We start from the raw sequence: 13178 nt of genomic DNA, 5'->3' as shown, positions 1-13178 counted from the left end.
GGCACTCATTTAACTAATTGGCTGTACTTAATGTAAGATGCTCTGTCAATGGAGCTGAAATAGACTAACACCAAAGTCTACTTGTGTTTTTATTCATGTTAAATTTAGTTTTTACCTAAATCAATTTATTCACATATGTTTGTATATAATTGAGACCTACCATTTTGTGACCTTTACATGACCCAAATGTGATTTCAACGTATGTGAACGCCTGTTTTTTGTGGGCTTGGTGGTATGTTTTTATTAAATTACTTCAAATGGTTACTTGCCCTATAAAGTGTAACACTATGGGAAGTAATATATAGAAATATATTATTATTCACATATATGTTTGTATATATAATTGAGACCTATCATTTTGGGTCATATACAAAAATGTTGTTTTGTGGCCTTTAAATGACCCAACTGGGATTTCAATGTATGTGGACGCCTGTTTTTTGTGGGGTTGGCGGTATGTTTTTTTAATTACTTCAAATAGTTACTTGCCCTATAAAGCGTAACACTAAGGAAAGTAATACATAGAAATTTGGCCTTGTTTTGATGTTTAAAAAGAGAGTTACATAATTTGACTACCCCTCAAAATAGGCACTAAATGGTATATCCCTGCTCAAGGCGGGATTTTAGTGTGTAAATATAAATTGAATTCTGGGGAAAGGTGACCGTGAAAGCGTTTAGTTACCAGTTTGACTACCCCTCAAAATTGTCACTAAATGGTATATCCCTGCTCAAGGCGGGCTTTTAGTGTGTAAATATAAATTTGATACTGGGGAAATGGTGACCGTGAAAGCGAAAAAAAAGATTTAACCACTGAAATGAAAGCACCATAAAAAATGAATTAACGATCCATTTGGTCGTCGATTGTGAGTGCAAGGTTAAGTGTTAGAACTGTCTGATGTCCCTTTGTTTAATCCGCTAAAACAGACGATACGGCGTTCAAATTAGGTTTTCCATGTCGCGAGTATAGGTCCTAAATTATTGGCGTCATTCTTTTGTTACTTATGGACGGGTTTTTTTCACTGCCTATAACTGACTTCGCTGCAGTGTTTTCATGACCTACTTCGACAAGTAAACATTACGCAAAACGGAGGTGTCCACTTTTCAATATGCATGTTCGTTCTCTTTTTCAAGGTAAAAATATACCTGTGGGTTTTTGGATTCCATACAATTTACTCATTAATCGTATATTATTTCGTTGCCTACTGCAAGTAGATTCTGTAGTGCTAAATAGGTTTTTTAGAGTTACGCTTGCAGAAAAAAATCATTAAATCTTAAATAATACAGTGGATTGTACAGCACATTGTTCCCTATTTGAACGTATTTAAGGAAGAAATTGGGGGCGAAGTTGCTATTTAAAAAGCTTTTTTTAACAAAAAAAAAGGATGTATTTACCTTTTGGACGATGTATTGTAGTTTTTGATCTGATTGAAAAACATTTCATCGAATCAAACTACAACATAGTGATAAGAAGAGATGGCACTACACATGTATTTTAGTTTTTGTTTTAATATATCGCCGGAACAAGACTGATTTAAAAGGATTTAATCTCAAGAATAGTGTGGATCGTACACTTTAAATGTTGATGTTTGTTCCGAGTGATTACGCTGGATGTTGCACAGGTTAATTTTATTAATATTATTAGATATACGTGGGCTAGAACTACTCTGCATAAAAAGATGGCACTTATGTTCCTGTGACAAGGTAAAAAATATTTTTTTAAATATTATTATTATATATATTATTTTTACCTTCCCACCGCATTTTAAAAAATCTCAAATGTTTACTGTAATGTTAAATGCCGTATTTTATTCAATTTGATCCAATCGCTCTGTACCTTTTAATTTCTCATTCATAGCCTACAGATGTCATTGTTCTTTAAAGGGGAATGGGTGAGGATTTAAAAAAATAGATATCTTGTTAAATAGGGGGCGGAGATGCCAGCTGGTCGGGTCCGTCGGCCATTGCGACCAAACAATGTGGGGCGCTAGCGTTGATGTTGGTGCGAAGGCGATCACAAAGAGAAGCTCGCCATGTGCGCGGCAGCTGCTGCGCACGCGCAGACGTGATTCCCCTAAGAAGTGGCCGCAGTACCGCCCCCAACCGTCAGAGGGCAAAGCAGAGCTGCAAACAGACACCGGAGATCCACTAATTTTAACGTAAGTCATTTGAAGAAGCCCTTTCAATCACTTGAGGTTGCGTTTTATTTTTAAGTTATGTAACATTTACTCTACTTTACAGGTACAATTTTACAAAATATTCTCATATTCACGGAGTCTACGACTTACAATATTTCATGACTAAACATAAAACATCCAGTGACATGTTGAATGTTTGAAGCATATTTGAAACACGTGGTTTTGTGGTGATGTAGCTTTGGGGGTGATAGACTCAGGAGATCTTGAAGTTCTCTAAACGCTCCAACAGCACCTCTGAGTAGCCAGGGGAGTAGTACCTGCAACAGCAAACACAAAATGTAATTTTAAAGGGCCATTCAAGAATGTTAGAATTCTTAAAAAAATACATTTCCATGAGCTGGAACCCTCAAAGGTTGCAGGGGTTGCTGGAGCCTAACCCAGCTGACTTTGGCCGAAAGGCAGTCGTAGAGCACACAGAGACAAACGACCGCCCGCACTCCCAATCATACCACCACCAGCGGGAATTGAGCCCGCGCCTGCCCACACTGAAGTCAGGTGAGAACCTCTACACCACATGTGTCAAAGTGGTGGCCCGGGGGCCAAATCTGGCCCACTGCATCATTTTGTGTGGCCCGGGAAAGTAAATCATGAGTGCCAACTTTCTGTTTTAGGATCAAATTAAAATGAAGAGCATAGATGTATATTACATTTCCTGATTTTCCCCCCTTTTTAAATCAATAATTGTAATTTTTTAATCAATTTTTTTCTGTGTTTTTAGTTAAAAAATCATTTTGTAAAATCTAAAAATATATTTTAAAAAAGATAAAATAAACATTGTTTTAGATCTATAAAAAATGAATAATCAGGGCTTTTAATCCAGTTCTTTTAATCCATTCATAATAAAAATAAAAAAAATATTATATCTAAATTGGTCCGGCCCACGTGAAATCAAGTTGACGTTAAAGCGGCCCGTGAACCAACCCGAGTCTGACACCCCTGCTCTACACAATGAGGTGACTCTCTACAATAGTAATGTTTGGCATAACCACAGTAACACTGTTGCGACACCATAGTGTCAGTTTTTCCCCTGCAGTAGAGAAATGCTAACTGTTGCTAATTATAATATAGCTGTTACTGCTGATCAAAAGGACGAATTTAAATGAATAAGTAAAGATTTACTGTCATTATTATTGATATGCACATCATGAGGTAAAATCACGGCTATCATGATTTTTTTTTTTAAAACTGATTCCATGAATATTTAATATTTGAAATATTTTTGAACCAATATTTCCACAGTACCATGAAACAAATAATTTGTTCATTTTTTTTCATTCATTTTCTGAACCGCTTCATCCTCGCGGGGGGTGCTGGAGCCTAAGCCAACTGACTTCGTGCCAGAGGCGGACGAGATCCTGAATTGGTGGCCAGTCACACTCATACCTAGGGGCAATTTAGAATGTCCAATCAGTCTACAATGCATGTTTTTGGAATGTGGGAGGAAACCAGAGTACCCTGAAGAAACCCACGCAGGCCCGGGGAGAACATGCAAACCCCACACAGGTGGACCAACCTGGATTTGAACCCCAGGGCCCCACCCAGTGCTGTGAGGCCGATGTGCTAACCACTCAATCCACCGGGCCGCCCTGAAACAAATACTACCCCAAAAATGACATTTTTAATGTCATTTTAAGTTTTTTTAATTTTCATTTTGTCACAGGGTTGGGGGTCGGCCTCACAGTGGGGGACCTGGGTTCAAATCCAGGTCGGCTCATCTGTGTGGAGTTTGCGTGGGTTTTCTCCAAGTACTCCAGTTTCCTGCCACATTCCAAAGACATGCATGGTATGCTGATTGGACACTCTAAATTGCCCCTCGGTGTGAGCGTGAATGGTTGTTTGTCTCCTTGTGCCCTGCGATTGGCTGGCCACCAATTCAGGGTGTCCCCCTCCTCTATCCCGAAGTCAACTGGGATAGGCTCCAGCATCCCCCTAGTGAGGATAAAGCGGTTCAGAAAATGAGATGAGAGATGAGACAGGGATGGGGACAAAGAGAAAATGACATTTTAGGGGGTACTCGAGACATATTTGGTATTTCAAGCATACTTTTTGCACAATTTTTTAGATATGGTCTCAGGACAAGAACGCTTATCTCAGAAACTGCATGTGTTTGTATGTGGATTACTTCATTTTTTAAGAGTTGAGTGGAGAAATTTGTGAAATCCTCTATTCTTATATCAGAGACCTTGACCTTATCAGAGACTGAATCTAACAATACTTGGATGCGTGGTGACATTTTAATGTCTTCTGCCGGGCTGCAAAAAATATTACCTTTTTTATGGGACTTTAACATAAAAAAGGATTCAATTTCCATGTAACTTCCATTTTCTTGTAGTCTGCTGTGAATGGTGTTACTACTCAACATAGGAAAAGCTCTGTATATGCGACAAGTTGAAGTTTCTTATAAAGATATCATACTCATACCTGACTATTTCCTCTGGGAAGCAGCTGTTAATTGAATTAATGTGTTCCTGCAGGACAGAGCCCGGCTCCGCTTGGATTTCTTGCACTTTCTTTAATCCTCCGCTGGTTACAAACTGGCGGCGAGCCTGACTGTCATTAGGCAACACCTACAATACGAAAAGAGCGAAGACAGAATCAAAGACATTTGAGAGGAATAATTGACTGCAGATGTCCTAGTGTTTTGGACCAACTCGCCTTGCTGAACTGGCAGACGACATGTTTGATGATATTACTCGGAGCATCGTTGAGGAGTGACTCAAGCGCCGGAAGGAAGGTACACTTTTGTAAGATCATCTTCAGGGCCTTTTTACTCTAAAGCAAAGGATTTGTTTGTGAATTTCAATTGGGAATGAGTTTCACCAAACTGGGTGTATTTCTTAGTGGATGACATACTTTGTTCTGCAGGTCTTCTGAACTGTTGGCATCCATGTAGAGTTGCAGTAACTTGGGCAGCAGGTTGGCAGTGGCAACAGCCTTGGCATGCACAGGCGTGTGATGTCCTATCTGGCCAATGCACCAGGCTGTGACGGCCTTAATGTGATGTTGCGTCTCCTCGGATAAACAGAGCGCCAGTTGAAGTAAGCCCTGGAAGGAAACTAAGCATTACCCAGCTGCCACTCCACTCCAAATGGAGTTGAAAAAGAATTACTATATCTTGATTCTCATCAGAAATTGCCACTTTGCAGTTCTGCGCATTCTTATGCCATTTGTTACCCCCAATTTGTTTTGCTCACTTTGTCAAGAACATCGCCTTCAAACACATTTTGGAAACAATCAACATACCAAAATACGTTTTGGCCGAAAAGTAACAATTAGGAACGCATCCAAAGTAACTGTGATTGATGTCTTGGGGGTATTGAAGGGAATATCATTGATCTGTGAATGCATAGATGACTGCGTGACCGGACGTTTCGTCGAAAGACGTTTGGTCCCTGGACGTTTGGTCCCCGGACGTTTGGTCGACCGGACGTTTGGTTGACCGGACGTTTGGTAGAACGGACGTTTGGTAGAACGGACGTTTGGTCGCCGGGTTCGCTCGCTGTCAAATTATGACAGAGAGTTTACTGTTGATATTTTGATATTAGATATTTAGATATTAAAGTCACTCTCTATCTATCTCTCTCTCTCTCGCTTTCTCTCATGATTATAATTTTGAGAGCTGGTTTCAACAGTAACAACCTGGCGACCAAACGTCTGTTCTACCAAACGTCCGTTCTACCAAACGTCCATTCTACCAAACGTCCGTTCTACCAGACGTCCGGTCGACCAAACGTCCGGTCGACCAAACGTCCAGTCGACCAAACGTCCGGGGACCAAACGTCCGGGGACCAAACGTCCGGGGACCAAACGTCTTTCGACGAAACGTCCGAGTACCAGATGACTGGGAACACTTTTGATAGGTGCCAAAGAAGCATCAAAATATGCTTCCCCATTAACAGAAGCTGGAAGATTTTTTTTCACTTATTAATGTTAATTCCATTACAGATGGTCACAACAATAATGGATGCAGCTATCGAAAAACTGGTCGCAAAAATGGTTAGGCACATCTATCAGAAAAAGCTTTGGTAGCTAAATCTGATGAGGAAGCAAAATCGTACAGAACACTGAGCAAAAGTGACGCACATACTTGAGAGAGAATGACAGCCATGGCCAAGTTCTCACTGTGCGCTGCCACGTATCCCAACATCATAATCCCTGGTAACCTTAGACTTCCACGGCATTCGCCAAGGTAAGTGATCACTTCCGAAGTACCACCACAGTTTACTATTACTTGGGACAGCTGCAAAAACAGTGACACACATCTTACTGTGCATGTTTGTTGTTGGTGCTCAGTGACTGGGGACCCTACCTCAGGGGTGTGTTTGACCACCTCTCTCATCAGAATGGTGACGTTATTTTTCACGCACTCGTCTGGATCGCGAAGGCACATCATGGCCGCGGGGAAGACGTCTGCTTCAATCACCATTTCTGCAAGGCAGACCGAGTGTTTGCTGATCTGACCTAAAGCAGAGAAGACCTGCCGCTGTTTGGAGAAAAAACAGATGTTGCTAGCCTAGACACTTTAACAGTAAGTACATACTATATCAAATTATAATGCAATATGTGAGAGTTAAGAATGTTGTTTTTCACAGTATGATAAATTACTCTAGGTGTCATTAGCATTTGTGCTGCCTTGTTGTCTACCTGCTTGAGGCAGAACATATGCATACAGATCCTATAAGACCAGAAAACCAATTCTTCATAGTGTCAGGTTTGCCATTAGAAATCCACAAAAACATGCATAAAGAAAGAGGAAAGACAGACTTCTGAATGTTCAATTGCAAGGAAGATATACAACTTTGCCTCTTCAGAATGCATGTTTCTGCTTTTTTTCCCCAGATGCCGAATAAGATTTACAAATCACTTTGCTTTTAGGCTAGTCAATATGAAATTTGGAAAATTCCATTACTTTTAAGTTATTTCGGTTACTATTCTGGTTAGGCAGGTAGCAACAATTTTGCACACGATTCACTCTGTAAAAAGTCCCCACAGAGCAAGATGGAATGGGATTTAAGAATTCTATTGTAAATTCTAAAAGTGCAAACTCTCATAATTACTCAAGTGTAGGAGAAATAATCACTGATGATGGAAGGATCAGTGAAAGTCATTGATTTAAAAAATAAAACTTTAAAAATTAGATCGTTTTATACATTTTTGCCCAGGAAATGCCATTTATATTCTGCAATATCTTATAAAAATATTAGTAAATGCTCCTGAAACACCCCTTTCAAATCACCAAAATCAACGTTCCCCGTGGTTGACAGGAACATCATGGGCATGGAATTTGTTGAACAGTCAGTGTGGGAAATAATTGGATAGCAATAGTGGATAACATTCTTATTTTTTTAAATATATCTGACAAGAGTCAAAATCTTTGTGTTCTTGCAAAATCTTATCAAGTAAATAAAATAAGTCACATGAATAAAATCAACACGGAGTGGTTTTGGGACGGAGCGGGTTGTTCTGCGGACATATTTTGAAGTCAGCATTACAAAACAAGTTCCAAGATTTCATCAGCATGAACCGATATTGCATCCAAACCATCGTTCCCTTTAATCCACTCCCCAAATGACAAGAAGAAATGCTTTCATTAGCTCAACGGAACGTGCAACAATTTAATAAACACAAATACCTTACATGCCACTGTTGGCCTCAAGCTTGTCTGTTCTTTTCCCGTTTTTGTCACTGTGACTAAAAGTGTACATCCATATTTACACATTACAAAGTGGCAGCATTTTTGAAACACTATTCATTTATCTCTAAACAATTTATCAATTTATCATCCAGGCATGGTGCTTCTGATACAGTGGCCCAAGCACTCTCTTTTCTTGCATTAATCTTATGTGCATTCACAATTCTATCGTTTTGGACCTCCAAAATCAGTTTTTCATCCACGACTGACGCAAGGAAATTTGGCTGCTGATGGCGCTGTGCTGATTATTTAATTGACTTAACAAAAATAGAAAATAGAAGGTGTGCCCCCCAAAAAAGCCCAACGTTGTCATTAATTTTATAGTATTTCCTTACCCTGAGTTTGGTGTCTTGATTGAGGATCATCTGCGCCAGATGTGCAATAGCACCCGCTTCTACAACAATTTGAGCCAGTTCGGGCGTGTGTTTAGAGATGTCACTGAGCACAGAGGCTGCGGTGCGTTTGAGGGCAATTTCGGGCTCCAAGAGGCACAACACCAGCATGGGGACAGCACCTGCATCCACAATGGACTGGGACAAGGCTAGAAACAAATTTATGTGCAGATTAGAGAATGATCTCCATGCTGACCAACTCCATTATGACAAAGTACCGTATTTTCTCGCATATAAGCCATATTTGTAACTTGAAAAAATGATGACTGAATCAGGGGTACGGCTTATATGTGCACAAGACTTACAGGGTTACTATACTTTCACTAGTCGAGGCCGGCAAATTAACATTTACTATTTGTTGATTATTTTCTGTTTTGTAGTAAGAAAACAACCATTACTGGATGAATTACTAATTTCCTTATGACATTGACCCTAATAATGTGATTTTGATTCATACAGTATCTCAGAAATACCACGTGCAATAATTTTCCTTAAGATTTTCCCTTCAAAGTAGCACATTTGTACTCCTGTTAAAACCATGAATATGGAGGTGAAAATTGTGAGGGGGCTGTTATACGTGAGAAATTGTAAAATTCAACGATTTCAAGGAAAGTTTAAGGGTTGGATTGGATTGGATAACTTTATTCATCCCGTATTAGGGAATTTTTCTTTGTTACAGTAGCAAGAGGGTGAGGATGCAGAAATAGGAAAGGCATTTTAGACATAGATAGGTAATAAGTAAGTTAATAAATAAATACATGAATAAATATATGAATAAATAAGCGTGTTGCTGATATATACTATATATATACACATATATATATATATATATATATATATATATATATATATTTATATATAAATATATGTACATATATACATATATACACACATACATATATACATATATATACATATATATATATATACATATATATACACATACATATACATATATGTGTACATACACACACATACATATACGTGTACATACACATATATATACATACACACACACATATACATACATACACACACACATATATATACACATATACATATACATATATACATACATACACATAGATGTACATGCATGCAGGGTGCGGCTTATACGCGGGGCGGCTTATGTGCGAGAAAATACGGTGTGTTTCTCACCATCATTATGCCGTGCAATAAAACCAAGAGCTAAGGCAGCTGCTTCTTTCACACCGGGGTCAAAGTCCTCGAGACAGAGAACCAGCGCATCCACCCCCCCGCTTGCTACCACAGCTTGAGCAAGCTCAGGAGAGTGTTTGGACACGGCACGCAGCACGAACGCTGCTGCTTTCTTATACAACCTCTGCGGAGATGAACAAGAATAGAAAAATGTCATTTCGTTTCATGGAGAAAAAAAGGCTTTTTTGTGTGATTGTGTTACAGAGGCATGGCTTTAACAAAATGTGTTTTATATTGTAGTTTTTGTTTACTGCGGCGGAACTTCATTGAAACATTTTGAATGATTTTGCTACGCTAAGATTAATGCAGTTTTTCCCCCATTTTTTTCCTTTAATGACAATTTCGTTCTGGTCTATCCTTTGCAAACGGAACAGTGCGCCGGATAGCTGAATTGAGCATGGTTATTATTCAAATTATTATTTATTTTTTGTATGGGCGGCCCGGCGGATGAGTGGTTAGCTCGTCGGCCTTAAATCCAGGTCGGTCCACCTGTGTGGAGTTTGCATGATCTCCCCGGGCCTGCGTGGGTTTTCTCCGGGTACTCTGGTTATACTCCCAAAAACATGCATGGTAGGCTGATTGGACACTCTAAATTGCACCCAAGTATGAGTGTGAGTGTGAATGGTTGTCTGTCTCCTTATGCCCTGCGATTGGCTGGCCAACAATTCAGGGTGCTCCCCGCCTCTGGCCCAGAGTCAGCTGGGAAAGGCTCCAGCACCCCCTGCGACCCTAGTGAGGATAAAGCAGTACATAAAGTGAAATAAAAATGAAAACAAAATATTTCTGTGTGCTATATGTATTGGTTCAGAAACATCGCTAGTTGCCACGTGTAAGTTTATGACTTTATCCCCACCCTGCTAATTTAACAAATCTACTTTTAAACTGTTCAGTAAAATTGTGAACAATAATTTTTGGGATAATGGGGGAGGAAATGCTACCTCGGTAAGTATCGTAACTGATATTAAAAATCTCTTATACCTTTTTGAGTTGCACAGTATACATGTATAGCTATTTTGTGTCACTGAAAGTGCAGTTTGCTCTATCTTAAAAGCAGTGGTGTGCCGTCAGGGCCTTCAAGGCCTTCTCTGCTGGCCTGAGAAATATCTGAATTACAGACTGATGTTAATTATATTTTGTCCATGAATACTTATTAAATAATTCCAAATTGTCTGTTAGCTTGCTTTCATTGCTTTTCCCCCTGGTTGCACTGCTTCCAGATGTGTGTTTTCATATTGAAGCATTTAACCAATCACATTTCAGCCATTATTTGTTGCCAGGGTCAGAAATCTGCCTCAAGGCCTTCACAATCAGTTCTGCAGGCTCTGCTGCATTAAACAAGCGTCGATAAGACTGTTGCTTTAACCAATCAGATTTCGAGTTGGCAACACCACAATGCCTTCTCACGGGTGTAGGGATACGTCATCGCTTTCACCAACTATGATTGGCTAGTGATAGAGTGGACTAGCCAGAGCTAGCAGACTGTATCTGGAGCGAGCTGCACAAGCAAATATATTGTTGTGTTGATTTAAAGCCATTTTCAAGACGGACTTTTCAAGAAAAAAAAGCTGGACATCATTAAGAAAGGTCAGACAACTCCAAAGCAAGCAAGCCTGTCACAACCGGGAACGAACATTTTCTGCACTAAATCGGATAAAAACGTATGCCTGAAATACGACAGGACAGGCTCGACTTTCAGCATTAGCTCCGATGGCGATAGAAAAGGAGGATGGATATTGTGTACAGTTAAAAATGATTTTTGGTGAGTAAAATATGGCTATATTCCTAAATAATATTTCAATTGTATGAGGTTATTGATTGTTATTGATTATTTTTTATGTGTCGCAGCTATAGCTGCAGTAGAGGTTTTATAGCCATAAAATAGTTTTTGCTGAAGGCGTCACTAGGAAATGCACGGACCGCCACTGCTTAAAAGTATGGATGAAGACTGATGATGGTATACTGACATTCTGTATGGTTAGAGAGCGGATCAACTGAGGCAGGATGTCCTCCTTCACCAAATTGTCGGCCAGGTCGGCGTTGTGGACCGCCAGGCGGCCCAGCGCCAAGGCTGCTTTCTGCTGGATTCCAGGAACCACATCCAGCATCAGGGGCCTCAACATAGACATGACACCTGCAGGAGGGTCGCGTGCTCGGCTGCAGGCTCACAGCAGATGTTGCAAACGGACGTACTCGTGACGTATCTTCTTACCTGCTCTCTGGAGTATTTCGATATTTTGCGGCCGATCCGCCAGATCCGCAATTGTTTGCACAAACTGCATTCTGGATTTATTATACTGCTCAAAGACTGTTGGGCACACAAACACGCAATCACGGAGGGACCTCGCTAACGCCGGGGGGAGGCAAATCAAGTCATCTCACCTTGGACGATCTGCCTTTGAGTCATCGTGTCGGCCGCCGATCAGGGGGGGTGGGGGTTCGAGAAAAAGATTCAAACCTGTGTGCAGGAAATTTGAACACGAGGGACGTCATTTAGCGGCTCAACGTCGCCGCTTTATTTTTCCGCTCAATTTTGGGGCCATTTAGTGGGGAATCTGTGACGAGCGCAATGTCAAACGGCAAGAAGTCCCGAGGTTCTTTGCGTCACACGTCTCACGACACTCGGCATTTTATGACAAAGAGATAAGCACGGCGCGTCAACAGAACCACTGCGTGTGTGACAAGCAGCTTTTTGCATCGAGACTTTATCTTTTTTTGTTTGTTTGTTTTTCACTCCATCCTTGCAGGAAAAGAAAAGTCTGGATATAAAAAAATAAATTAAAAAAACTCACCAACGACTTTTCTTTATTTTACTGCCGAGACTTCGAGGTGAGTTTCTGCTTGCTGCAAAGTCCGTTTTGTTGTTGAATGTTCCCATGCCAACGTGATATGCCTCGCCGAAGATCGTCTATTAATAGACGATCTTCGGCGAGGCCAAATATAAAGACTATTTGGACAATAATTTCGCGATTGCCTTGCCGCGGCAATTTATCTTGACATGTTGAACTCTATTCTTATTTAATGGGGCTTCTCTCATGCCGAAGTAATATACATTTAATTAAAAAACACCGTTTGAAATTATAGCTATACTATATACTAATACATTTGGTCGTACATGCTCAGCTGTGGTTCATAAATCATTGGTTTTGGTTCGGGTCGATGTTTAATGCATTGTATATTTCGTAAAATAATATAGCCTATTAAATTAAGCAAAATTAAACGCCCAGGCTGATGCGTTTAACGACTCACAATGAAGACAAATATGACGCTCAATTTAATTAAAAAAGGCCTTTCAAAGCAATATTTATTAGTACGTTTGCACGTGTTTGAATTAAATTTATGGCGTTAATCTGTGGATTCATATCTACATTTGCGTTTTGAATTTGGATTTTGGACAATTCAAAATCAACAAGAACAGATGACAATGAATACATAACAGTTTGGGCCTTTGGCTGAAAGACATTTTTGTTCTCCAAAAATCACAATTACAAAGACAGCATTTTTATTTGTTTTGGAGCTTTTAACCAATGCTTCACCATCTTCAGGCACACATTTATAAGAGCACGCAGACGCCCTCTAGCGACAGAAATTCAACCAGCAGGAAGAATGCCGGCCAAAGAGCAACCGTCACCGCCCAAACCACGTGACCACCAACCCACGGTACTTAGTGCAGCGTTTCCCAACCTT

General features: G+C 40.1%; 1 protein-coding gene and 1 long non-coding RNA gene across 4 annotated transcripts; one reads left to right on the top strand and one right to left on the bottom strand.

Moving 5' to 3' along the window:
• Positions 1-771: 771 nt before the first annotated feature.
• Positions 772-7835, top strand: LOC144091722 (uncharacterized). 2 transcript variants are annotated; one of them, XR_013305832.1, is made up of 6 exons: positions 772-1698; positions 1923-2153; positions 4667-4926; positions 5058-5230; positions 6138-6381; positions 6486-7835. It is a non-coding gene; the product is annotated as an uncharacterized LOC144091722 (long non-coding RNA). The 2 variants fall into 2 exon arrangements; XR_013305831.1 differs by having other exon boundaries at positions 772-2153.
• spag6 (sperm associated antigen 6) lies at positions 2192-12366 on the bottom strand. Of its 2 annotated transcripts, XM_077624307.1 has the most exons (12): positions 12284-12366; positions 11874-11949; positions 11704-11799; positions 11459-11625; positions 9435-9618; positions 8220-8425; positions 6502-6675; positions 6280-6432; positions 5046-5237; positions 4848-4964; positions 4614-4759; positions 2192-2449 (listed from the first exon to the last, which is right to left on the bottom strand). In XM_077624307.1, exons 2-12 carry the CDS (start codon positions 11896-11898, stop codon positions 2386-2388), a joined length of 1524 nt encoding a protein of 507 aa, XP_077480433.1. In that variant the 5' UTR covers positions 11899-11949; positions 12284-12366; the 3' UTR covers positions 2192-2385. The 2 variants fall into 2 exon arrangements, with proteins under 2 accessions (XP_077480433.1, XP_077480434.1); XM_077624308.1 differs by lacking the exon at positions 12284-12366 and having other exon boundaries at positions 11874-12144.
• Positions 12367-13178: the final 812 nt, after the last annotated feature.

Source organism: Stigmatopora argus, chromosome 17 (genome assembly GCF_051989625.1).
Source record: "Stigmatopora argus isolate UIUO_Sarg chromosome 17, RoL_Sarg_1.0, whole genome shotgun sequence".
Classification (NCBI taxonomy): domain Eukaryota; kingdom Metazoa; phylum Chordata; class Actinopteri; order Syngnathiformes; family Syngnathidae; genus Stigmatopora; species Stigmatopora argus.
Note: the sequence above shows the minus strand (reverse complement) of the source record. Positions and strands in the feature narration are given on the sequence as shown.